General features: G+C 48.3%; 8 protein-coding genes across 9 annotated transcripts; 3 read left to right on the forward strand and 5 right to left on the reverse strand.

Moving 5' to 3' along the window:
• Nucleotides 1-92: 92 nt before the first annotated feature.
• Nucleotides 93-2,008, reverse strand: BDCG_04783 (TIM barrel metal-dependent hydrolase). Its single transcript, XM_045420425.1, has one exon. The coding sequence runs from the start codon at nt 1,775-1,777 to the stop codon at nt 746-748; it is 1,032 nt and encodes a 343-aa protein (XP_045276535.1). The 5' UTR covers nt 1,778-2,008; the 3' UTR covers nt 93-745.
• Nucleotides 2,009-2,020: 12 nt separating this feature from the next.
• On the reverse strand, nt 2,021-5,758 carry BDCG_04784. Of its 2 annotated transcripts, none has more exons than XM_045420427.1 (8): nt 5,392-5,758; nt 5,101-5,171; nt 4,513-4,948; nt 4,306-4,387; nt 3,725-4,198; nt 3,320-3,632; nt 2,911-3,233; nt 2,021-2,798 (listed from the first exon to the last, which is right to left on the reverse strand). In XM_045420427.1, the coding sequence occupies exons 1-8, from the start codon at nt 5,464-5,466 to the stop codon at nt 2,398-2,400; spliced, it is 2,175 nt and encodes a 724-aa protein (XP_045281006.1). In that variant the 5' UTR covers nt 5,467-5,758; the 3' UTR covers nt 2,021-2,397. The 2 variants fall into 2 exon arrangements, with proteins under 2 accessions (XP_045281006.1, XP_045281007.1); XM_045420426.1 differs by having other exon boundaries at nt 4,492-4,948.
• Nucleotides 5,759-6,424: 666 nt separating this feature from the next.
• On the reverse strand, nt 6,425-10,179 carry BDCG_04786 (threonyl-tRNA synthetase). Its single transcript, XM_045420429.1, has 3 exons — nt 6,947-10,179; nt 6,750-6,855; nt 6,425-6,633 (listed from the first exon to the last, which is right to left on the reverse strand). The coding sequence occupies exon 1, from the start codon at nt 9,972-9,974 to the stop codon at nt 8,265-8,267; it is 1,710 nt and encodes a 569-aa protein (XP_045276537.1). The 5' UTR covers nt 9,975-10,179; the 3' UTR covers nt 6,425-6,633; nt 6,750-6,855; nt 6,947-8,264.
• On the forward strand, nt 6,622-7,428 carry BDCG_04785 (uncharacterized protein; the record flags this gene model as incomplete). The annotated part of the gene is made up of 3 exons (XM_045420428.1): nt 6,622-6,674; nt 6,781-7,009; nt 7,354-7,428. The coding sequence occupies 3 exons, from the start codon at nt 6,622-6,624 to the stop codon at nt 7,426-7,428; spliced, it is 357 nt and encodes a 118-aa protein (XP_045276536.1).
• A 255-nt stretch (nt 10,180-10,434) lies between the features above and the next one.
• Nucleotides 10,435-11,832, forward strand: BDCG_04787 (uncharacterized protein; the record flags this gene model as incomplete). The annotated part of the gene is made up of 1 exon (XM_045420430.1): nt 10,435-11,832. The coding sequence occupies one exon, from the start codon at nt 10,435-10,437 to the stop codon at nt 11,830-11,832; it is 1,398 nt and encodes a 465-aa protein (XP_045276538.1).
• A 1,184-nt stretch (nt 11,833-13,016) lies between these two features.
• On the forward strand, nt 13,017-17,914 carry BDCG_17014 (uncharacterized protein; the record flags this gene model as incomplete). Its single annotated transcript, XM_045426181.1, has 10 exons — nt 13,017-13,138; nt 13,221-13,647; nt 13,798-14,005; nt 14,079-14,110; nt 14,185-15,490; nt 15,546-15,615; nt 15,704-15,736; nt 15,846-16,045; nt 16,730-17,123; nt 17,299-17,914. The coding sequence occupies 10 exons, from the start codon at nt 13,017-13,019 to the stop codon at nt 17,912-17,914; spliced, it is 3,408 nt and encodes a 1,135-aa protein (XP_045281008.1).
• On the reverse strand, nt 16,517-20,431 carry BDCG_04790 (glutathione reductase (NADPH)). Its single transcript, XM_045420431.1, has 4 exons — nt 19,698-20,431; nt 18,765-19,603; nt 18,248-18,666; nt 16,517-18,163 (listed from the first exon to the last, which is right to left on the reverse strand). The coding sequence occupies exons 1-4, from the start codon at nt 20,156-20,158 to the stop codon at nt 18,149-18,151; spliced, it is 1,734 nt and encodes a 577-aa protein (XP_045276539.1). The 5' UTR covers nt 20,159-20,431; the 3' UTR covers nt 16,517-18,148.
• A 116-nt stretch (nt 20,432-20,547) lies between these two features.
• BDCG_04791 (STE/STE7 protein kinase) lies at nt 20,548-25,071 on the reverse strand. The gene is made up of 2 exons (XM_045420432.1): nt 22,473-25,071; nt 20,548-22,389 (listed from the first exon to the last, which is right to left on the reverse strand). Exons 1-2 carry the CDS (start codon nt 24,030-24,032, stop codon nt 21,931-21,933), a joined length of 2,019 nt encoding a protein of 672 aa, XP_045276540.1. The 5' UTR covers nt 24,033-25,071; the 3' UTR covers nt 20,548-21,930.
• Nucleotides 25,072-25,154: the final 83 nt, after the last annotated feature.

The raw sequence follows: 25,154 nt of genomic DNA on the forward strand, positions 1-25,154 counted from the left end.
TTTCATATGTACGGAGTATAATGTACATAAATATCTTCCTGCATTGCTGAAGAATGAAGTAAGATAGATCTGGTGGCCGAGCATTCGATAGGCGCGGGAGTTCGAAGGTTGATCATGTTAGATGTTTAAATATTCAGACGCAACAGGCATTAACCTCCCGACTCTGGATAAGAGAACGGAAATACTTTATGCTGGTAACAGAGATAGTTACAGCTTAAATTTTTGATGCCAATTCAAACTTTTGAAAGAATCCTGCGTACAATATTCTCCATTCAAAAATAGGCGTATTTTACTGATATTCTACTTATATCTGATGTTGTGTTGAAGATATTATTTTTTCCCCCTTTAAATAGTTCCTCTTTTACATGGTGAGCGCATACAAAAGATACATGTACATGTACAAGTTGTGTTATGATAATTACATTGTGGCGAGGGAAGTGAAGGGATGAGTAGAAGCTGAGCCTAGGTGGGTTGGTGCATTTTCGTTGTTGTTTTTCCATGCTCTAGGGATTCAGAAAGTTTCCCCCCTTAATAAGTCTCGTTTAACGTGCTGGATGGCCTTCGAAGAGGGAGGCGGGGCGGGCACTGGGACGGGGGGTATGTTCTCAGGAATGGAGGGGTAAATCCCCATAGCGCGGGTGGTTAAATATCTGCTGAACAAGTAAAACCAATCGCCCTCGCTGATTGAATGCGCGAAAGTTGCTTTCGTGCGCGGCCATGTCGATTCCCACATGAGGAGCCTATTTCACTCTGGCTTAACATCCCACAGCGCCTCCGCATTACGCCGGAAGAGCCTCTCCGCCATACCGGCGTCCTCCTCCGCACACCATCTCAGGCAAGTCTCAGCAAACGGCGCAATATCGATACCCTTAAAGCGCGTATGTGGCCAATCCGTCGCAAAGACTAACCTCTCCCTACCCGCACGCATCAGCTTGCGCGCCAGTACACCTAGGTGCTGGAACTGCGGGTCATCGCTGAGCCGGTAGGGTGCGGATATCTTGACGTATGTACTGCCCTGCTCCAGCAGGGAAATGAGTGCGGTAAACCCAGGCAAGGCGTAGGGGTTAAATGGCGAGGAAGATGACGACAACGGTAGTGTCGGTTTCGCAAAATGATCCAGACATACCTTCACGCCCAGCTGGGGTATGATGGGTACGAGATGTGGCAGGGTCTCCATGGGCGCGTAGAGCTGTAGCACCCAGCCCAAGTCACGGATGACATCTGCATACCGGCGTAGCATGTTCTGTAGCTCTCCCGCACTCAGCTGCTGAGGTACGGAGACAAAATTCAACCTTACCCCTCTCACCCCAAGCCGGTGCCAGGTTGCCAAAGTGCCTTCGTCGTCGTGATCGCGACGGCGCCGTTCTTCATCGATGATGGCGGCCGCGTTGAAACAAACTACACCCCTACCATGTTTAGGCCCTAGCTGTTTGAGGCCGTCGAGCAGACAGGAATTATCATAACCATATATGGAAGGCTGGACGAGGACTAAGTTGCGGATGCCCAGGGTTGATTCGAAGGCGAGGGCGTCAGAGAGGTTGTGGGGTTTGCAAGGGGTGTAGGCGGCGGCTGCGGAGAGAGGGTAGCGAGAGGGCTCTACGATATGCATGTGGCTATCCCAAGAGTTTGCTGGGAGACACCGGGGCATGGAGTTCGGCGTATGTGTAGAGGAGGACGAGGATAGGGGTCTCGGGGTTCCCCTGGGCGATAGCCATAGCCTCTTTGCCCGCGGTATGGGCTGGAGGGAGGGAAGGGCTCTGACGCGGAGTACACCCATTTGGGAGCCAGTTACTGATGTGCTCTGTATTGGAGCGTGGGATTATTTACACCAGGCCAGCAGCAGCAGCAGCAATAGCTGCAGAAGACTGTTGGCCGTGTCTGTTGCTGTATTCTGGGCCAGTGGAGAGGTTCGGAATCTCGCCGAAACCAAATGTTTTAACTAGTCAGCATCGCAGCTGTCGAACAGCCTAACGATCCCGGAGACAAAGAAAAAACATGGCAGCTTCGGGTCTTAATTGAGTGCACAATAAATATATACATATTTCTAGGTTTTCTAAACTGTGTAGTAGATTTTCTAATATACATCTACTATGTAATGTAATGTACATGTACATGTATGTACATGTTACCAAGGGAGACTATATCCAACTCCTGAAAACGCAATCTTGGAAAATAAACAGGTCAGGACAAAGCGGAAAAGCAATCGCTCAGGTTTCGCGCCATAAATAACTTTCAGAAATCAACACAACAAGGAAGGGAATGACGGGAAGGGGGGAAAAAAAGACATGAAATAGCGAGGGGAAGCTCTCTATCACAAAATAAACCAGTAATGCCACCAGCGCAACGATATAGAATATCCATGGATATAAAATAAAAGTGCAAAGAAATATATATAAATCATATCCCCTCCCCATCCTCCCACCCGGGATCAAATTCCCCACCCATATTAGCCGACAACGGCTCCACATACGAAAACGCCTCAAACAGCTCCGGCGCAATGTCATACACTCCTTCCTGTTTCAGCGAATCCGGTATCACCAAGGACGGGTCTGCATCCGCGAGAATGCGAAAAGGGTCTTCACCAACGCCAGACTGAGTTGTCAGCGGGGGAGGGGCGAAGCTGAATGCACCATGTGACGGGACGGCGTAAGGATACGGGGACTGGGAGGTTGGCGACGAGGACGAAGGCGAGTTAGTGGAGTTGTTGTGGGATTTCTTGGCGTCTGCTGATGGGTCGCGGATGTCGATACCAAGTTTCTCGAGTTCTTGTTCGATTAGCTTTAGGGCAGTTTTTATCACTTTGCGTTTGGGTTTGGTTAGCTATGTATACGTATGATTTAGGACTGGGTTTCTTTTCTTCCATCTCGTCCACTAGCAGGGAGAAACTGGTACGGAGTGCGTGCCACTCACCAGGATTAGAGGCTGTAACCCGGGTTAAAGCAGCTATGCAGAATCTCAATTTGTCCAGTGTTGATGGGGATGCATATCTCAATGCCTGCATCTCAAGCAAGAATATTGATGCCGCAGTATAAATGCTGTACGCCAGAGATAAAACGACATGTCCGTCTCCGAAAGTGCGTCGGTAGAGGTCGAAGAGGGTGATTATAGACGTAGCGGATGATATGCACTTGACAAGTGGCTTCGCGTTGCTAGTCACTTGGGCTGAACCCCTGAATGGTCTCGAACAGAGGGTTGGTCTGTGAAGGAGAATGTTTGTCGTGTGGTATACGCAGCTGGAACACGGCGGTAACGAGGTATGTAAGTAATGGGAATTTCCTCGTTCCGCAATGGCCTGAAAAAAAGGGAGCAGGAATCATACTTCAACGTAACAATATGGCTTGGCGGAGAGTAGGGCGGGAGATAGTCGACGATGAGTTTTAGAAACACGGGTAGCTCGTCCCACCATTCTTCAAGGTTGCGGCTCTGTTGACCCACGCAGGTTTGAAATTCAGCCTCTGTGCTTTTGCGGATCGGGTCGTATACGTGGATTATAATCTGGTTGAGGATTTCCGTTAAAGAGCACATCTTCATAAAACATGACGTTGCATAGGCCTGTGTTGGTGGATAGTGTGTGCCTTCGGGGAAGACAATACCATGAGGTGTCCATATCTCAATTTCGGCCGTGTCATCCACTGTAAAATGATTTACACATGTTAGCTGAAACCTAGCTCCTTGAGCCATCGTAACTCAGATGAAAATCGAGCTCAACAATGGGCTTACTGACATAATATCCGTGGCGGGCTGACAGGTGTATCTTGAATGATAGGAGATCTGCCAAAATAAAGAGAAACTAATTTGTCCCAAAAGTAGCAACTCCAAAAGAGACGATTTCGAACCTCGATATCCTCATCGGAGAACTGTACAGAGCCAGAATACTTCCTGCTGTCAATAGTGATACCCAGATCCTCGACTAGCCTAAATGCCATACCGCTGTATAGCCAGGCCTGCGTAGTGTTGCCCCGGCCACATTCTTGTGCGCTTAAGAGGAGCAGTGATTGCACGATAGGTATCTGGCCATTGCCCGCCTTCAGAGTGTTGAATAAACCGGAACAGGCCTGATCGAAAAACTGGGTTCCGCCGCTGGACGCGTCGATATATTTGGTGATTTTTAGCTCATCCTTGCACCATCTCATTGAATGAGATAGGATTGCATTCAACAAAATCTCAGAGAAATACGGGCCATTCATTTTCATGTCACCTGCAAAACAACCAGTGAGCAAAAACGCACCCTTACACGTGCCGCATAAAACAGATAGAAAGCAAAAAGCAAGCAAGGGTGAAACTTTTCCAAGAGTATCAACTAACGTGTAAATGCCGGTCGATAAACGAAGTTGTAAAGCGGGTGTATCCAACACCAATGCGAATCGAGCAGATATTGAAACGGGTCCTAATTCGAAGAAAGAAAGAAAAAGGAAGATAAGAAGCTCAGTATATCTCCACTTCCCATATTAAAAGAATGAAGAAGAAAAAGGCAGAGGAAACAATGTAAACATTTAGTCTGCGTCCTCTTACTGGTATGGTGGCCAACTGTTCAAAAGCCCTCTCCCTCCATGCATTGTTGATGAGCCGTTCCTTTCGGCTATCGAGCTCTGCAGCGGCGGGCAACAATGGGTTCGCTTCCTCAGGCGCAAGACTGCTGGGCAGCTGGAACAGGCTGGTTGGGCCGTAAAGAGAGATGCGCCCATCATCTCCAATTTTCAACCTGTCAATGCCTCTAGTCAAATCTGACGGGATATGCTCGATGTTGTCGACACCGTGGGACACGCCAGTTCTCAATAAATTCCCCCGCGGCTCGTCGACATGCATTTGCTGCTGCTGATGTTGTTGTGAAATTTCCTGTCCTAGTCCTCCATCAATATTCCCAGTCCCGCCCTGTAGATTTGCGAGGGCTGTTTCGAGCTCAGCCACGCGAGCTTCAAGGGTTTTTGTGTAGGACAGGGTGGGCGTTCTGCACAAGGTGCACCAAAATAATTAACAAAGAAAGGTAAGGATCCGCAGGCAAAAGAAGCTCAGCCCAAAATGTGCATTTGCTTTTTGAATGCGCAAATGTTTAAGCCATTATTGGCCCAAGGAAGCCACTGTTTATTATCCGCAACTCACAGGCTATATATGCAGGTTTCCCCACGGGCGGCGCATCGCGAGCAGGAAGGATTGGCTCCATTGCATTTGACCTAACAGCAAAATTGGATCTCCCCACAAGTCGGGGAGGGATATGGACTGGTTAACGAAGAATGTCTTTCAAAGTAAACAATGATCCCTGAAAAACTGACGTGCAAGGAACCGGGGTGTAGGCTTCTTGGAGCGGAAGGAAATAGGAGTAGGTAAGCCATAAAAACGCGGGATAAACAACCACGCAACAACCGCATCCACAACCACAGCCGCACCGCGTACCTTGCGTTTGCGACATGCTTCACAGGAGAAGGCACTCTTCCTGGTCAAGCCAGGTTTTGCTGGCTTCTCAGACATCGGATGGAAGCGACAGGGAGGAAGACAGTCCAAGGAGGGGGGGTACTCTCTCAAGGGCTGAGTGAGGGGCACAACAGAAGCCGGGGGGAGCAATCAAATAATGCCAGAAAAACCCCGGCAATTCCCCATCTCGAGAATGGGCTGTCTCGAAACTGCCCTTAGCCCGTTCTCCCGGAATTCCAAACCCAGGGCTGCGCAGTCGAGCGGCGAGGTTTCCCAGCGGTTGTCGGTCAGAACGGGAATAGTTTGAGGCGTTAAATAGCCCGGAGATAGAGGCTCGGCAGGAGAACCGTTTAGCCGGTGACTTAGTACTGTATATAACATACGGAGTAACTAGTGACCGCATTTTTAAACACGAATTATAAGAAGAAATGTTACATCGCTAGTCTGACAGCTTTGTACCAACTCAAATTCTGATTCTTAATAAATGGAGCAGTCTGGTTTATATTCGGTACTATACTATAAGCACAGATTAAACTGCCCTAGTTACATGAGTCTAGCAGCTGGTGAGGTTTAACGGAGATTTATCGCGAGGATTGACTATTTATTTATGTCTTGAGATGCTGATATCCGGAACTAATTCTTGAATAGTTTCCGTAGTGATATTTACTACTTCTACGGAGTGATCTATACGTGATTCATCAGATTCTCACTCTTGAAGTAAGCATATCCACTCTCATCTTATCACTTAGTTACTTTTAACAGGTCTATGAGCTGAATAAATATGATTGAATAAACTCACAGCTCAGGCTAACCTCATTCAATCTTTCTAACTAGTGGTTAGATTAGATATCAATGAGTTCAGTGTCTTTATTGACTTTAAGCAGCAATATGTGATCTTTTGGCCACTTACAGTGCTGATGTTCTTTTTTCAAGAAAAAAAAAATGATGTAAAGCAACACAGTTAGTATCCAGAAGCTACAATTGCTTGTCACCCTGAAAAACTTGAATACAGGCTAGGAATGGGAGAATAATACACTTCCTTTGATTATTGTATAAAGGCCTGTTGCCTACAATTAAAATAGCTCTGAGTTATTATCATCATATCCGGAAGGAAACTTTACTGTCGCACAACATATATATATCAAGCCTACCCTCAATACCACCGATTATCCCGAAGTTTCAATAAGGAAATTTCAATAAGGAAATTTCAATATGTCACATATCCTGTTCAAGAATCATGACATGCCATTAGAGAATGCTCATATGTGACTGACAAAGCGTAAAGATGGGATTGAAGGTGTAGGTTCTTTCCAAAATATTCCACCTGTTCTTGAACTCACAGGCTTAACCAACTGTTCATTTTTAATGAAGGAGAATAATCATATGCACCGATACCTCATTCGCAAGCTGGTTGACAAAGGTGACTGGTTTCGTGACTATTTCAGGCTACATTGAAGTCAATGGTCAGCTATGCGTGCAAGAGATCATCAAAAGCGTGGATGCCATCTTTGATAGGTGCCAGAAAGAATCCCCTTACTCGAAGACCCCTATCGGTTCTGGGGACTCAGACGGAGAAAGATTCAATATTCGTTCTTCTTTGGTATGAATAATTGCTCAGCTGCCGGCTGATTTGTTTATTTTCTCCCGTTTATTAACGTACACTCTTAGTAGGCAACTTGAGCAAGCTAACTCGCTCTTCATACAGATTTGTACAACTCTTGTTTTGTTTCCCTTCTTTGCTATTGTTGTCTTGAGATATGACGACCTAACACACGCGGTGCTAACTTTATTAAAGGTACGCAGTCAGAGGAAAATGTATGTACATGTATGTACATGTACAAGGGGTCTCAACTCACTTGCAGTCCTAGCAGTGAAAGACATCCAAAGCATCTCCAAATTTCCTCCCCTTTGAGTGGAATTGACTACACGTTCTAACCGACCTAGAGACGCAAAGGGCCTAAGGCGAGTGGGACCGCGCACCAAAGATACTTTATCCTTATCCCTGACAACGATGGATGATCACACTCCCTGTCATGATGAGGAATCATTCTTGTGTTTTGAACTCTGATGATGGAGCCGACTAGAGAGTATGCGCCCTCATCGCCTGCATGTCGCTGGTGCCACGGCGTCTCACCTGGGGAAGGTTCGGCAGCAAGAATCCGCATGGAACCCGCGTAGAAGAGCGGCAGAAGGTTGGGATCTGTGGTTTAGTAGTGGGCATCATGGTTCATCACCGGCCCTCCCTCTAGCTACACCATCCGCGATGCGCGGCTGCACAGGCGCCTCTCCATGACCCTTTCTGGTCATGTATACCAGGTAGGTCGCCGGTGAGAAGTGGACAGTGGATCGCCGTCCTTGCTTATCCGCCAATAATCTCCTCTCCACACGCCCAAAGAACAGAGAGACTCAATTAGACTAATGCCCGGTCAAGTAACTCAACGTATGTGCTGTGGATGAGGATGGTGTGAACTGACTATCTTTGAGTTATTCTTAAAGTCTTAGCGACCCCCTGGACATTGCCCGGGAGGAAATAGCGAGCTCTAGCCTCTAGGGACGTCGTGGTGGTCGGCCGAAGGGCATCTGACCCCCATGTAATTAGGATATAGAGCCAATGCGAAGCGGCCAGGCATGGCACTTATGGATGCTCCGCCGCTAGGTTGTGGCAGCGGTCGAAGGCAGAACATTCAGACTGATGATGCAGATCGTGTTAACGAGTTATTCTAACAAAGTAGCACCGGCATTTGAATATAGTACAAGGGGTGGGGGCTCTGATTCTAGGGGCCACACATACGCCACAGACCCATCCAGAAAGCTATAGAAAAGGAAACAGCAAAATAGAGCTCCAAGCCGCAGGTTCAGTGGAACCTTGTTTCCAGCCGTAATAACCAGTTATAGACGTCATCCACCTTCATCTTCAGCTTCACCACCTTCGCCACATTGTTAGCTTCATTAGTTATATTCGGAGCTCCGGTAATATCCCAGCAAGGGGTGTCGCCAAGAAGATGAAGATGGTCGGCAGCCTTCGAATTTCCCACGCCCTTTTCAAGCAACATTTGTCCGCCAAGATCAACATCAACACTCCCATCCGCCAGATTCTTCTCCCCCAGTACGAAAATAAGATTGTATTTCATTTCCTTGGCCTCGCGAATTTTCTTCCCGAGAGGGCGAGCTGAGGTATCCAGATCGATACTGAACGTCGTCCGAGCCGGTGAGAGTGGTTTCAGAGGCCCTGTCGTTGTGGTTGAATTGGCATCCTCGCTGCTGCTGTGGGCTTGATAGCCGGACATTTTTGCTGCCGCATCTTCCGCTGCGCGGAGAAGTTTCTCGTCCTGCGAGACAGTTAGGATGATGCCTTGGCGAGGCGAGAGCCAGAACGGCCATCGGCCGTTATATTTCTCAATTAAAAGCGCAAAGAATCTTTCAAGGGAGCCGAAAATTGCCCGATGGATTAAGACGGGCACTGCTCTTCCAGGAGTTTCCGGGTTGTAGTCCTCCTCACCCTCCGCAACAGCGTACTCCAGTTCGAATCTTTGCGGGAGGTTCATATCTAGCTGAATGGTGGAGAGTTGATGGAACTTGCCATCCGAATCCTGTACCTGCATGTCAATTTTAGGCCCATAGAACGCGCCGTCCCCTTCATTGAGCTCCCAAGACCGGCCGCTCTTCTCCAATGCATTCCTTAACTGCCGTTCTGCACTTTCCCATAGTTCAAGGCTACCAATGAAATCCGCCTCCGGCCGCGTAGAAAGAACAAGTCTGTAATTCTCAAATCCAAATATATTCATAACAGTATCAGTGAACTTCAACGCGGACTCAATCTCACTGCCAATCTGCTGCGGTCTACAAAAGATATGGCCATCATCCTGATGGAAGCGGCGGACGCGGGTGAGTCCGCTTAACGACCCGGAGATTTCGTTGCGGTGAAGAGGACTGAAATCTGCATATCGAAGCGGCAACTCGCGATAGGAGTGATTCTGCGATTTAAAGAGTAAACAGTGGCCGGGGCAATTCATAGGTTTAAGGCCGTATGATTCGTCCTCGCCAATCTCCGTCTCCGCCGTTTGTTCGCCCGTTGCTCCCCGCCCCCGTACCTCATACATGTCATCTTTGTAGTTTTGCCAGTGGCCGGAAACTTCCCATAGAGATTTTTTATAGATGCTCGGTGTGAGGACCTCGCGGAAGCCGTATTGTATGTACTGTGCTCGGAGGAAGGAGGTGAGTTTGTTGAGAATATGTGTTCCGTTTGGGAGGAATAGCGGCGATCCCGGGCTGTATGGGGAGGTGGTAAAGAGTTCTTGCGCCGTCCCTACTACTCTATGGTCTGCTGGAGAAACAGCTGGCGTCTGCAGATAGGTGTCACGGTGAGGTGTGTTGTTTTTGTTGTTCTTGTTGTTGAGCAGTTGACCGGAGGTGGCCTGGGATTGTTGCGATACCGCACACGAGCAACTTCTCGCAGCGAGACTAGATGGGTGATGGTATCTCTGAATGATTTGAGGGCGGCTGTTAGCTGTGGGCTGGAAAGAAATACAGCGCCATCGCCCTGGGAAGATGCTGGGCCGCCGCATGTGTGGCTAGATGTTTTGCCGTTTGGTCGCTTGAGTATTTATTTAACAATTTGATGATCGTAGGCTTAAATATTTTAAAAAAATTCCTGAAAGTTCGGGACAACGCGCGAATTTTCTGAAAAACAGGCGCGTGTGCTCGCAGAGAACATCAACCTCTTTCACCACCAACATAGCAACACACACAACTCTCACACATTCATTTTTAAGTATTGGAAATATGTGAATATATTTACGGGGAAAACCTATAAAAGCGCGTTTATTCCCCATTTTGCTTGTAGTGCCTAGGCTGCTGCTGATCTCATTAACTAGGCACCAGCTCTCCAAGCAATTAATATCAAATATATACCATCAAACTCCTCCTTGTCCTCGATACTCGCGACAGTACTCTCTTCTTACCGACCACCCCATTCTGCTCCGCATCTTGAAGAACTGGAGAACTCTTGCTATCAAGCCCGCCAAGATGGCATCCTCAAGCCAGTCTCAGACATTCCGTTCTCTTGGAGAATCATGGGCGAGCTGGTCTCCAGAAGACGCAGATCAGTTGACCTGTATTGATAGTGACGATGAAATCTATTCCGAGATGGATTTTCCATCATCCAACCCTTCAACTGGGCCAGATAACAGTAGCCAGTTGCAGCCATCTCATTTCCTTCAGGATGCATCCATAGTATCATCACCTGGCCCAGAGCTAATTATGCCATCCATACACGAGGAATATTCTCCAGATGGCTCATCGTTTGTCCGTCATCCATCTACCCAGGCGGCTAATCCTCCAGGTCCAGGGATCCGACTCACTCAGGTGCCAGCAAAATCTCCTCACAATAATGTAACGAGAAGTATCCAGGCTCTACCAAGCAGAAGACCGTCCTCTAATATCACAGACCGCTTAGGGAGCCGCGAATATTCTAGAAAGCCCCTATTGGCGGGGATATTGCTGCTCTGCGCGCTATATTTGGTGACGACGTTACTTTCTCCCAGCATGACAGAATCCCCATCTGCAACAAAGTCAGGGCCAGAGACGTCTTACCGATCAAAACTACCGCACCGGTATCAGCTTATTTTAGATTCTCGCGCTAGACTTGGTCAACTACTCCACCCATCGAACGAAGCTGCTTCTCTGCTTCCCGTGCTTCTAAAGGAGAGCGAGTCAGAAGTTGTTGAACTTTGTGGCTTGTTGGCAGATGACATGGGCTCAAAACTTGAACTAGAATTCGAATGCAACAATGCTTTGGTTGTAATTCGCCAGGCTAGAGAGCTGATTGAATCTCTCTTCTGGCATGGGTCAGTTGCCTTGGACGATATTGACAGGGAACTTGCGCGGATAAAGAGACTACTGGTTCATTCTCCCAAGAACGAACTTGACAGTTTGAGTGACCGGTTTATGGCGACACTAAACCTACATTTTTTCAAGCGACCGATCCCAAGACAACCAATTTCGGAAGCTTGGTGGAGGGAGGCAGAAGCCACATTTGCACTTGCGGTCAGCAAACAGCTTAAACAAATTGCCTACGTACGAGAGCTCCTAAGTTTGTTCCACACCCGCTTGCAGCCGATCGGGAAAATCGTTTCGAACCCCCGGTCTGAAGAGGAAGCTACCTTATGCGGGTCTCACTCTCCTAGCGGTGAAAAGGTTCCTTCGTTAGCGTCGTTTCTTAAAAATGTTAGATGCGCCGTTGAAGGATCGTTAGCATTATTGCTGCCATTCAGCCCTAAACGCCGTAGACCGGCAAACGACATTAACGGAGTCGTAAAGCGGAATATTTGGTCAAAGCTAAGGCATGCCGATGAGAAACAGCGAACAGCCGCGATCGTTGCAAGCACTTTGGTTAGTCAGCTAAGGGACCTGCAAGGGGATTAGGAACGAGACGGAAACAGCCGTGTAAATTGCCAATTCCAAAGAGTGTTGGTGTGTGCGTGGGTGCGTGTGGCTATGGGACCAGGATCTGAAGACTGGGGTTATAGTCGGCACGAAGATGCCGGTCGATAGACTGATTTCCTTCCCTTTCCCTCACTCTCTTTATATTATTATTAGTTTCCCGTTGAAGTTTTTGTTCCCCGACACCCACAACTCTGAGTCGTGCCGGCAATTTTCCTAAGCATAACACTTTACGGAGTCCACATGGCGAGTGGCTAAATGATTAGCGTAACAGGCTAATAAGTTCCAACTTACAGCGTATCTGACCATTTAACCATTATTTAAGAGTTTGTTGTCCCGAAGCCCCTGGGCGGGCTATGATCCAATAGCGTGAGTCCCTAAATACTTAAAAAACTGAAAGTGAGCGGACTTATCATCCTAATTCTAACTATATCTATTTCAGAACCCAAGGCCTACATCCCAAAACAGCCTAATTTCAGTCGCTTGATGAGGAAACTTCAAAAAATCAAGGAGTCAGTGATAATCATAATGGTGCAATATACGGAGTATCCTCTTCACAGTTATCACCAGGTCGGTCTGTTGCTCTTCGGGAATTAATCAGAATGCATAACTGAAGTTTCAAGAATAAGATAACGAGCGCAACGGGCCATCCCCGCGCTGCTTATTTGACCAGCAATCCAGGGGAAAAATTCGCTCAAAGTATCTTGACTGACATTCGAGGACTGACTTCTTCTTCGGGAAACTCCGCTTAGTACTCCGTACGGAGTATTGCTTTGATCAACCCCTAGCCTGCCTTTCGCCTGTTTTCCCGCTTTTGAGTGCTAATGTTCCAGGCCCGCCAAGCGATGATCCTTGGAGGGAATTATCATCGTTCTGATATTATGGTTTCCCAAAGACTTTTCCAGTCAATAGAGTTAAATATTAGACATTCAGCCAGGATGGATTTTATGCCAAGTCAGGGCTGAGAAACGTGTATACACCCCAGTGTGCGCTGGTTGGACTCCGCATGCACAGCGCGATGTTAATTCTGCCGGGGACATCACTGTTTATTCAACCCAAGGTGCTCGTTTTGTATAACTTGACTAGGCAGCCATTCTTTGGGGTAACAATCAACTTATGGGTGTGTTTTCAGTTTACCTCACTGATTCTCAGTCCCAGCTGCTACAATGGTTAATTTAAACCTTTCATCAACCGCGGCGCCCCCTAGCGATGACGCCCCTCCCCGCAAACCTCCCCACAGAAGAAGAGAGAGACTTCAACTATCATGTACAACATGCCGGCAAAAGAAGTGCGTGGTAAAGAAAAATCAGAAGACGAAGAAGTTTTCTTTTTATTTCCTCAGATACCTTCAGCTAACCAGGAGACCCAAGACTCAAATGCGACCGCAACCTACCATGCGAGAACTGCGCAACCCGCGGCCGTGGGGATACCTGTGTTTACGCCAACCCCCCGCCACAGGGTCAGACTAGGGCGGCCCATCGGCCAGTCAACAGAGCTACCATGCAAGGTCGTGTTCGACACCTGGAAAAGATGGTTCTATCGTTGGTACGAGACAGATCTCCATCATGTCAGTCGTGGAGCACAGTGTCAGAATTTCGGCCTGATTGGGATGCCCGCGATCACCATCTGGGATATCGCTTCGAAAATTATACCTCTGGTTCTACGGGCCCTGGGAGCCGTGAGTGCTCGGCCATGCCCATGTTGGAGTCTATAGAATCGGCTCCGAGGCTGGGCCTGCCGAGGGGTGGTGATTCAAGATATTTTGATAGTGGGCATTGGGCTTCGATTTTGGCGGATGTACGCTTTTTTTTCCTTTGTCTATTGCACCTGCTACTTTTTCTTTATGAAGTTTTCATTTACGCGCTATATGGTTATTACTTCTCACATCGGTGAAGTTTCTGTAAGAAATATTAACTAACCGGCGCCCTTTCCATTGGGATCTTCCAGATTGGTGAATTGAAGGGATACTTCGCAGGTCAAGGCGAAGGTGAGCCCCCAGAGACGACAGCTTCTGAATCAGGCTATTGTGAAACAGATCTTCTCAGTGGCCGCTTTGGGAGGCTGACGCAGATGGAAATACTTGACCGCGTTCCCCCAAAGCCACTTGTGGACTATTTAATTGCGCGATATCTCAGCTCCGATGCTCATTCGTTAAGTACGAGTTTCTTTTTCTCCCACATTTCCCCTCTATTTAGCAATTGTGTTGTGCATAACTGAGCGACGACTAGTAATCATCCATCGTCCAAGTTTTCGAAAACAGGTACGTATCTATGATGCTTTCCGTTTCCCGTTCTAGTGAGCTATCCAGTTGCTAACGCGTCTGCCTTGCTCCAGTATGATTTATTCTGGCAGGATCCTTGGTCTACGCCGATAACATGGGTTAGCGGGTTATTTAGTATGATGTGCAGTGCCGTGTGCATCGCTATACACTCTGGCGAACGGATGCCGGAATCATTTCTAGAACCTGCCCATCAAATGGACCAATATCGCCAAATGGCTGTTCACTGCTTGTTCACCGGAAACTACGCCACTGGCCCACCCCACGCAGTCGAAGCTCTGATACTATATTTCTTCACAGAATATACCCGAAACCCGGATATGCAACTACCTTGCTGGCTTCTCTTTGGGGTCATCCTTCGCATCGCTATGCGTAAAGGGTACCACCGTGACCCTCGACACCATCCTAGTCTATCCGTTTTCGAAGGCGAGATGCGAAGACGTTCATGGACGGTACTATTTCATATGGATCTGCTCACGTCAATAGATGCTGGCTTGCCTCGGATGATACAACCGGCGCAGATGGATGTCGAACTACCTCGCTGTATCCTCGATGACGACATTGATGAAGACGCTGTGGAACTCCCACCCTCAAGACCGGACCTAGCCAACCCGAGGCTAGCATACGCCATTGCAAAGAGGCCTTTGGTAATTGTTTTCGGGTCTATTGTAGATTTGAACAACGCGAAGGAGCTTGCATCGTACGAGGAAATATTGAAGTTGGACAAGGCCCTACAGGACAGCTACGGAGTCATACCGACAGTATCCAAGCCAGATCCTACGACACTCCCGGTGGCCGAAACACCAGACTTAATCATGCGCCGTTTAATACTTGATCTCATTTACCAGAAGGGGCGCTACATGCTACACCGCAAATACTACACCATCTCCTGGAACAATCCGCAATACACGTACTCGCGTCAGACATGTATTGAAGCCGCAATGACGACGCTACGACAGCAGGCCTTCCTACATCAGGAGTCGCAGCCAGGAGGCATACTGCACCGGCTCAGTTGGATAAGAATGTCACTTGTAGCGCACGAGTCTCTCCTTGCTGCAATGATTCTCTGCCTATACCTTGACCGTCTAAATCGGCAAGGTGTTGGCGTTGCTAGCGATGTTATCGTCGATAGCGTGACGCTGGAGAGAAGGTCGGAGATGTTGCAGTTGTTGGAGTCTGCGTATGCAATTTTAAGTGTTTCCGCTGCGTCCTCTATTGGTGCTGCGAGGGCGTGCGGAGTTATGAATATCATTCTGCAGAAGGTGGGGTTAATGCTCCCGATGCCGAATGGCATAATGAATGAAGTTGTGGGGGTGGAGCAGACGAATCCAATGACGTCGCTGGGTGCAAGATCTTATCCTGGTAGGCATCATCTAGATCTGTGAAGTTCAGTGTATTTCATTCTGACAAGAGGTAGGATCCGAATCCCTAACTGGAGTCCCGACAGTACACATATTTTATCCAGACGGTGTATATCCTCAAGCAACGTCAGTCCCTATGCCGATTCCAATTAGCGAGATGGACTTGGCCGATCCGGAAGCCATGTTTTTTAGCCCGGAGACCATGACGATTCAGAACTTCATCCAATTTCCGCAAGAAATTGACTGGGTACGTGTTGAAAATGCACACACAATTCGGCTCGCACCTTTTTTTTTTCTTTTTTTTTTTCTTTTGTATCTTCACCTCCCAACGATATCTCGACTAACCCATCGGATAGAATCTATGGGACAACTTCTTTCGGCCCCATGATTGGGCCTACAGCTTCGATATGGCGCAAATGGGGCAGTGATAGAATCCCTAGTCTAGACGCGAAACGTGCGCCGGCGGAAGATTTAACCAGTTTTGATGATGATGATGATGATGATGATGATGATGATGACGATGGGGATCAACAGCGACGAGCAAAAGCGGCGTACAGTATATAGACGGCTATTCTTCTTATTTTTGTTTCTAAATCAGTACCGCAAGCACGCCATGTGACCGAGCAGCTAGACAGGGCGGCACCCATCGAACACGCCGAATTATCCTTCTTATCATTCTTTGTTTTCATTTGGAATTGTTGGAGAATACTGGCTGGAGTACGATGATGCATGAATGATACCAATTATAGATATTAAATATGATTTGTTACAATATGTAGTTATGTGCTTGGCCTTGCCCCCCATCCACACCATGGTCAGCCTTGGCCGGTGGCTCGGCATCCGGCTATTCCTTCCCGAATCCTCGGCAATCGCCATTTAGTCAGCCACCTCCAAGCCGGGGAAAAATCCATCGATAAACTCGTTATATCAGAGCAGGATGGGCGATGGATGAATTCACCTGCACAGTGAGCGAAAGGGCGGGAAGAAAGACAAAGATTTGAAATAAAGAGCTCAATAACCGTTGTTATTGTGCAGGTGAATACAGTATAAAGAAAACACAGAAGGTATGCCGACTTGTTTTATTGATGCTTTCTAGTACATATTGCTATGCACTCCGCTGCAGTCCATAGTCATGTACATACAACTTAATGGACAAATAAAAGCAATTGTCCCGGGATTTACTAGGCAAAGGATAACATCTCCGAAAGGCGCGAACAGAACTAACAATTCTATCCCCCAGATCCTCTACAACATCAATTGAACATAACAAATCGCCCCATCCATCCAACCTCTATCACCATGGCCATCCAAATCCCTCCATCATACTCCGCGCTGCAAACCCAGCACATCAAAATCGATCATGTACCCGCTAGCGCCTCCACGGCCACCCCCGTCCTCCTCTTAACTCTCAATCGGCCCGATAAGCTCAATGCGTTTACGGGAACGATGGCGGACGAGATGATCTCGTTTTTCAACACGGTCGACGTGGACGACCGCGTCAAAGCCATTGTGGTGACGGGAGCGGGGCGCGCGTTTTGCGCCGGGGCGGACCTGGAGATTGGGTTCCCGAAGAGCTCGTCCGGCGATGGATCGAGGAGGAATCCTGGCGACGATGGGGTTGAGCATAGAGACGGGTGCGTAACTCAGTTTCCTCAATTCCCATCACATGTTTCAGTTTATTTACCCATTCTTGTTACCTCCCTCCGGTTCGCGATAACTTGCCCTCATACGCCAATAGGCAACCCAAAAGCAACAAGAAAATAAAATACAAGAAAAGAAAACAAAAGAAAAAACTAACCCCCCAACCAGTGGCGGCCGCGTAACCCTCGCCATAAACGCCTGCCGCAAACCAACAATAATGGCCCTGAACGGCCCCGCCGTCGGCATCGGCATCACCATGACCCTCCCCGCCACAATCCGCCTCGCAACCCGCGGCTCAAAGATCGGCTTCGTCTTCTCGCGTCGTGGCCTGGTGATGGAAGCCGCCTCCTCCTTCTTTCTCCCGCGCCTGATCGGCTACAGCCGCGCGCTCCACCTCACCGCAACGGGCTCCACATACCCGGCCGAACACCCTCTGTTCGGCTCGTTGTTTTCCGAAGTGCTGCCCACGGGCGCGGAAACGGTGGCGCGCGCGCTGGAGATTGCGGCGGACATTGCCAAGAATACGTCGACGGTGGCGTCGACGCTGATGAGGGAGATGATGTATCGGGGTCCCTGCAGCGCGGAGGAGGCGCATTTGTTGGATTCGAAAGTTATTTATGGGATGTTTGGGGGCAGGGAGAATGAGGAAGGGGTCAAGAGCTTTTTGCAGAAGAGGGCGCCGGAGTTTAAGGCGAGTTTTGGCACCAAGGGGGATGTGCCGGAGGTTTACCCCTGGTGGACCCCGGTGGATGTTAAGCCGAGGGCGATAGGGGCGAAGTTGTGATTTGTTATTTTTCGGAAGTACGAGGATTTGGGTATGTGTGTCTATGAAATAGGGACGGATTAAGGGATGATTACTTTTTTACTTTTATTTTTTTTCAAGAGTTGGTCCATGCGCAGTGACCAGTGGAATATCAGTTGCTCTTGATTATGAATTAAACCAAAACATGACTTATATTCAAACACATCTTCTTACTATCTACATACATATACTTCCTAGCGAGACTTCCTCTATAATCTATCGCATCGTAACCTAAATCAAATCATGTCAGTTACACACACCCCTCAGGAAAAGAAAAAAAAATTACTTCACTTTCGACAGGGGATTAAAACTCACCAATTCCTCCGCACTCGTCGGATGAATAGCGACACAAGAATCGAAATCTTTCTTTGTCGCGCCCATCTTAACCGCAACCCCAAAGCCCTGCAACATCTCCCCGACGCCCAGACCCAAAATATGCAGGCCAACAATCTTCTCCTCCGGGCCCGCGCAGACGAGTTTCATCTCCGTCGGGTTTTTCTGCTTCTCCTCCACAGGCATGACGTCGTAGTACATGGCGGAGAATTTCGTATGGTAGACCTTGATGTTCTCCTTGCCGTACTTCTCGATGGCTTGTGGCTCCGTCAGGCCAGTCGTGCCGACTTCGGGATGAGAGAAGACGACGGTGGGGATGTCGTCGTAGGAGAGTTTGGAGGATTTGAGCTCGGGGGGCCCGAAGAGGCGGTTCCCGAGCTGGCGGCCGGCGGCGATGGCGACTGTTTTTTGGGGGGGGGGAGATATTAGCAAGAAAATTCATGCGCTAACTAAAGAGAGGAATTCGGGTTGCAAAAAGAAATATATATATATGACGCACCAGGAGTCAGTTCTGCCTGCCCCGTCACGTCACCCAAGGCATAAATTCCGTCAACGGAGGTATTCTGAAACTCATCAACAACAATATGGCCAGAAGGTTTAAGCTGGACTCCAGCTTTCTCCGGATTCAGATCCTGAATAGCCGGTGCTCGTCCAATCGCCCACAGCAGCTCATTGACCTCGAACACCTCACCGTCACTCTTTGTGATCTTCAACCTCTTCTCCGGGCCCTTGCCATCACTGAGCAGCTCCACCTGCTTAAAGCCAGTGAACCCCTTATGGATCTTCACACCCATATCCTCATACCGCTTGGTCATGGTCGTTTGGACCATCGGGTCGAATTTGCGCAAAAACGTATCACCACGGATGAACATGTGGGTCTCGACGCCGATGGACTGCAGCACACCAGCCAGCTCGACAGCGATATATCCCGCGCCAACCACCGCGATCTTGGGCGGGAGGACCTCAATGTCGAAGAACCCGTCGCTGGTGATGCCGTGGTGCGCGCCGGGGACATCCTCAGGGATAAGCGGGTAACCGCCCGTGGCAATCAAAATATGCGGGGCCGTATATCGGGCCTTCCCGCTGCCGTCCTGTAACTCCACTTCGATCTCCTTGGTCCCGGTGAAGCGGGCGGTGCCGTGGACGAGATCGATACCCTCGCGGTTCCAGTTGCGCTCGTAGATGGCGTTGAGGCGCTCGATGACGGCGTCGCGCTTGCGCTTGAAGACGGAGAAGTCGAAGGGGATGTTCTGGGGAATGTCGTAGCCGTAATGCACGCCGTCACGCAGGGTTTCGGAGATGGAGGAGAAGTTCCAGGTCATCTTTTTGGGGACGCAACTGCATGGAGTGAGATTTTGTATCGTATTTTAGTTGTTGTTACGGGGGAAATGCAGCAGTAGAGTAGCATGTTTATGCAACAAGATGAACATACCCGACGTTAACACAGCATCCGCCGGACCTCCCATTCTCAACAATGAGGGTCTTCGCCTTATACCATCCAGATGCTCTCCTGGCAGCACCACTGCCGCCGCTACCGCCGCCAATGACAATGTAGTCGTACTTGTGCACTTCGTCGATGGGAGCCATGGTTGTAGATGAGGGCTTATCGGCGGATGGCACGGAATCGGAAGACACGGACGACGAGGAGAATTGCCTGGCGAGAGAATGCAGTCGTAGATTGGACGAGATATTGATGGGGTTGGTGGTAGAAATAGCAGTGGTAGTAGAGGCCAGCTTCAGGCGTGGAGTGGCGGGGTGGTGGTAGTTGCGTGCGGGGATGCGGGAGGGATGTGGGAGAGTTGTTGCTGAGGGTGTAGTGACTCTGAACTTTCTGAGGTTGGACGTAAGAATTGAAGAAGAAAAGGAAGAGAACGGGGGGCGGAGGAGGGGCATTCCCTAATATATATATTTGTAGATACAAACAAATATAAATGATACCAGGAAATACGGAGCTGAAGTTCGGGGAGGGAGAGAGGTTTGAGGGAGATAGTTAAGTTAACGCAGCAATTGCCCGTCAACGAATGGTTTAACCAGTCAATTGTCTTGTCTAGATTATGCTTATTCCTATCTATCCTCTTATATGATCTCTTTCCTGTGCAATTATCCAATTATCTGCAGTTAAAGACGGCGCAACACACGGTTCGAGAACAAAATATGAACATTAATATTCATTCCACGTTCCACTTCATTCCGACGGGGGGGGATCATTAGTCAGCCGCAACACTAACTTAACTAATTAACTAGTAAACTTACTTAGCGCAGAATATGATAAATATGATGATGGAAGAATCATTCTTGAGGATGGTAAATTCATAAACCAAAATAAATACAGATATACTATCTTAATTAGGAAGAGCAGAGAATATGTATTTATCGGTATATATCGTTCAATTCCATCCCCCACACACAAACCAAACTGCAAATAATAATAGCCTTCGAACGTGCATAAATTAATTGAACGAGAGATCAGATAGGACGAACAGCCAGGGCTAAATGCATATGGGGCAAAAATCAAAAAATCAAATCAATAATCAAATCAATAAGAATAAAAATAAAAAGTTCTTGTAGTGTTTACAACGGGAATAAATTCTATACTAACACAAGTCCGCCAGTTAGAATAAGAAGTAAGTAGAAGGGAAAAGAAGAAAAAGAAGAAAACAGAAGGCAACGGAGAATATATTATAATATACGGATATATGAACACACTCAATCATATATGTCTGTATGTGTAGTATGTCACCTTGCTGGGAATAGCGAACAAAAAGAGAAAAGAGAAAAAGCTCCCAAGGAGAAGAACATGGGAAGGGGAATGGATATACAATATATATGAACCATGGGCACGCCAAAGTAACGGGCGTCCCGAATGAGGAAAGTGAGAAAGAAGGGAGAAACGAATAGCCCTCGGAACAGGAAACAGATATGTAAAAACAAATATCCACCACCTTTGCCTAGAGATGAAAAACTAAAAAGCGCAAGCAAAGAAAGACGCTGGTCGACAAGGAAGCAATAAATGGCTCAAATAGCGTATCCCAAACTTCAGGCTCCCCACATCCTCTCGGGTGATAGAACTATATAAATCGGAGAGGAATAGGTTGAAAAAAAAGGAGAAGGGCATCAATAAAACCAATACAAAACAAAAAAAGAAAGAAAAGGAGAGAAACGGGAGGGAAACAGAACCATCAAGGGAAAGAGAAAAAGGAAAAATCCATCATTCCCGCGCCAGCGCAGTTTTCATACTTTCATTTCGTTTCCTGCCTTTCTTTCAGTTGTCCGTCTGTCTATCTATTTGTCCTGCACTTCATCCAACTCTGCACCGTCGCTTCCTTCGCCTACACCAACCACCAGCTCTCGTTCTTTAGCAGTGTGGAAATTAATTCAGCCCGGTCGTTGATAATTATCCGCACGATACCGTGGAAACATCATGTCGTATACATATGTGTCTTGCATATATATACACGCAACTTCATATGCATATATATATATATATATATATATATATATATGCCGTTCAATACCCTCTTTTGTACTCAGGTACGACATTTCTTATTTTCAAATTCCACCTCTCCAAATCTCCTTTTACAAACCTCAATCCTTCCCCAAACAACAAAAATCGTATACTCTGATCCCTACCTGACCATCCATATTCCACGTCCCTTCATTATTTCTCACTGTGATGGTAAAGACGACGGATCCTCCAATAGCGGACTCCCCGGCACCGCATCAAGGGCCACGGCATGCAACGCTGGCCGTTGCTGATTGCCCATGACGCCTCTTGCACGACGGTCAAGCGCATCGACAACCCATCTAGCGACTTCCTCATCGGCCGTTTCGAAGAGAGAAGATGGTCGTGGTTTAGACGAACTTTTCTTGCTGGTAACGTCGGTGTCATTGTCATTGGGTTTGTCACCGTCGGTTTTGGCATCATCATCATCATTATTATCTTTCTCGGTTGGACGGTGGTTCTCAGGCGGCTGCATCAGGCTGGATAGCCAGGGGTGGCGAAGGAGCATGGCGTAGGTGGGTCGAAGGGATGCGTTTTTGTTCAGGCAGCTCTGTACGAAATCTTTGGCTTTGGACGAGTAACCGCGCTCGGGTAGTTTGGGAGGGTCGCCGTGGACAATGGCCTGTGTATGCGTTAGCATAAAAGTTGGGAATTTTGTTTGTGTTCGCTGTATCTTGGGGTATGTTTTAGTTTTCGACTACTTACGTTCAACTGGCTGAAGATGTTATTGAACGTTTCAGGTGGATATGGATAGCGACCCATAGCACATTCAATTATCGTCAGGCCCAAACTCCAGATATCACTCTGCACACTGTACGTCCCACCGCCAGCGGTGGGACCGCCTCCCGCAATCCGTTCGGGGGCCATATAACTCTGGCAGCCGATGTTTGTCTTCGCGATACTAGCCACCAGGTTCCCGCTGACACCAAAGTCGCAAATCTTAATCTGGCCGCGGGTGTTGATTAGGATATTAGTCGGTTTGACGTCACGGTGGATGATGTTATGTTCGTCCTTCAAGGACTTCAGGCCCATGACGGTAGACAAGGTGATTTTCCGAAGGATGTTCTCTGGAATCCCATCGCCGTAGACCTTCTCCACAGATCCACCATCCATGTATTCCACACAAATATACACTGCGCCTTCCTGGAAAAACGCACCGTAGAAATCGATGATAAACGGCGATACGCAGCGGTGAAGGATATCCAGCTCCATAATAATAGCGGTGAATTTCGCCTCGTCCAACTCGAGGCGAATCTCCTTCATAGCCATTATCACGTTGGAGGTAGTATTAGAATCAGGGTCGTTAGAGGCTTGTGTAGGCTGAGCCCCAGATTGTCTTGAGACGGCACCCCGCAAACCCAAACCAGGTCTTCGCAAATGCGGACGACAGTGCCGAACCTTATAGACGGTGCCGTAGTTCCCTTTGCCCAGTTCATCAAGAGTATCAACTTCGTCTAGAGATATGCTGAAACTGCTGCCCGAGGTAAAATCGATGCCGCCACTATGTATAATGGCCTTGTTCCTAAAATTCAGAGTGCCCGATTTGGTATCCACAAATTCCGAGTACTTGCTAAACTGTGTCTCAGTAGGTCCTCCAGCGCCCTGCGAGGCATCGTTCGCACCAGGGAGACTTCCCGGCTGCCCTGGCGTTGCGCGGCCCTTTGGAGGTCCCGAAGCATCGGATAGTTTCATTCCACGGTTTAACCCTCTTTTTGCAGCCAGACCACACATTTTGGGCTGCATTGGCGTGTTCGGGGTAGGTGTAGGAGGATGCGACGGCCACCCAGGGGCTGAATGTGAGGTTAATCTGCCTATACCTGGCGGGATAGCACCACCAACTACCGGGGAAGGAGTGCTCCGGCTAGTGGTGGAAGGAATACCGCCGACAAGTGGACCTCCCTGAACCGCAGCAGTCACTATGGGATTTCCAGTACGGGGGTTATTTGTTGTTGGTGACGACTGTGGGTTCGCTCCTGGGCGGACACCTTGCCTGGAAAGTGAGAATGCCTTCATTTTTGCCTGGATATCCTGGTTCAAGCCGCTGGATCGTGGGGTAGAGGTAGGAGGAGGAACAGGTGGCTTCCGAGCGGCATTGACGTGACCAAGAGGGGTGGAGGAAGGGCTCATTATGGTGGGGTTGTCAGAGACACGACGCAGGGTTGGGGGCTGATTATCGGCCGAGGGCATGGGCGAAAGTGCGGGAAATGATTGTTGGGGTTTAGGGAGATCATTGTCCGCACCATCTTGGAGGTCATGGCCGTCCATATTGCAGGGAGGGAGGGGTGCGTGTTCTGCTACGAAGGGTTGGATGAGCCGGTTTTGGTTATGACCATTGACGTGTTGTTGCTATCGTCAATTCGGATTCGGATAAACAAAATGTCAACTGGCGCTCGCGGCTTCGCTCTTTCTCTCTGTCTCTTTTCCCTTTCTCTCTCCGTCTCACTCTCTGCCCCTCTCGCTTGATCTCTCTCTTCTGAAGGGCTGCTCTAGGCGACCTCCACAGCGCACCTCCAGACCAGTCAACGTCGGGAACTACCGTCGGGGCATGGAAGTATACTGGAACGGAGAAGATAGAATAAGAGACGACAGAGTGTAATTGGTAGGACAAGAAGCGGCGGGTTGTATATATGAAGAGGTATATATATAGATATATAGATATATGTATATATATATAAATGTATAGCGGTGGTAATAATATGTCCGTATGTGTGAAACTGAAGGGGCAAGGGGCGAGTGCCGAAGAAGTACACACGGGAAAGAATTTTCTACCAGGGATCAAATAGGCTGCCTCGGCGGGGCACACTGAGTCAGGCCGCTGGGACGGTTGGATAGGATTATTGTAGACCAAGGAAATTGCTGGTTTTAGTTTTTTGTTCCTTTATTTATTTTTTATTATTTTTATACTGCCCGCTCAGTCCTTTTCGTGTCTTCTGTTCTTGATCTGTCTTTTCTGTCAGAGCAAAACTTGATGAGAGTGTTCGAGCGGATGGCGGGGAGAGGGCGAGAAGTGGCATGTGGCTTTATTTAAGGCAGCAGAGTTTAACAGGCGTTAGGACGGACGCTGGTTGGCGATTGGCGGGGACAAGATAGTTGGCAGTAGCAAATGAACGACAGAAGATCTTTCACAAAGAGGTTTCCCTGGATAGCCTGTGCCTGTGCACCGAGCGGTCTTAGATAGAGAATAAGATGGACATGAGCATACACAAACAGCAACAGAAGAAGAAGAAGACGACGACGACGACGACGAAGGTCAGCAGGAGGAGGCTCAATTCTCATGTGATTGCGGATATCTTTTGGCCGGCTGTACGTGGCTTATGTAAGAGTGTGGCTCCAAACACTGCTTGCTTGTGATTGGTCAAGAACACATACACAGCCACTATCGCGAAT

Source organism: Blastomyces dermatitidis (genome assembly GCF_000003525.1).
Source record: "Blastomyces dermatitidis ER-3 genomic scaffold supercont1.5, whole genome shotgun sequence".
Taxonomy (NCBI): Eukaryota; Fungi; Ascomycota; class Eurotiomycetes; order Onygenales; family Ajellomycetaceae; genus Blastomyces; species Blastomyces dermatitidis.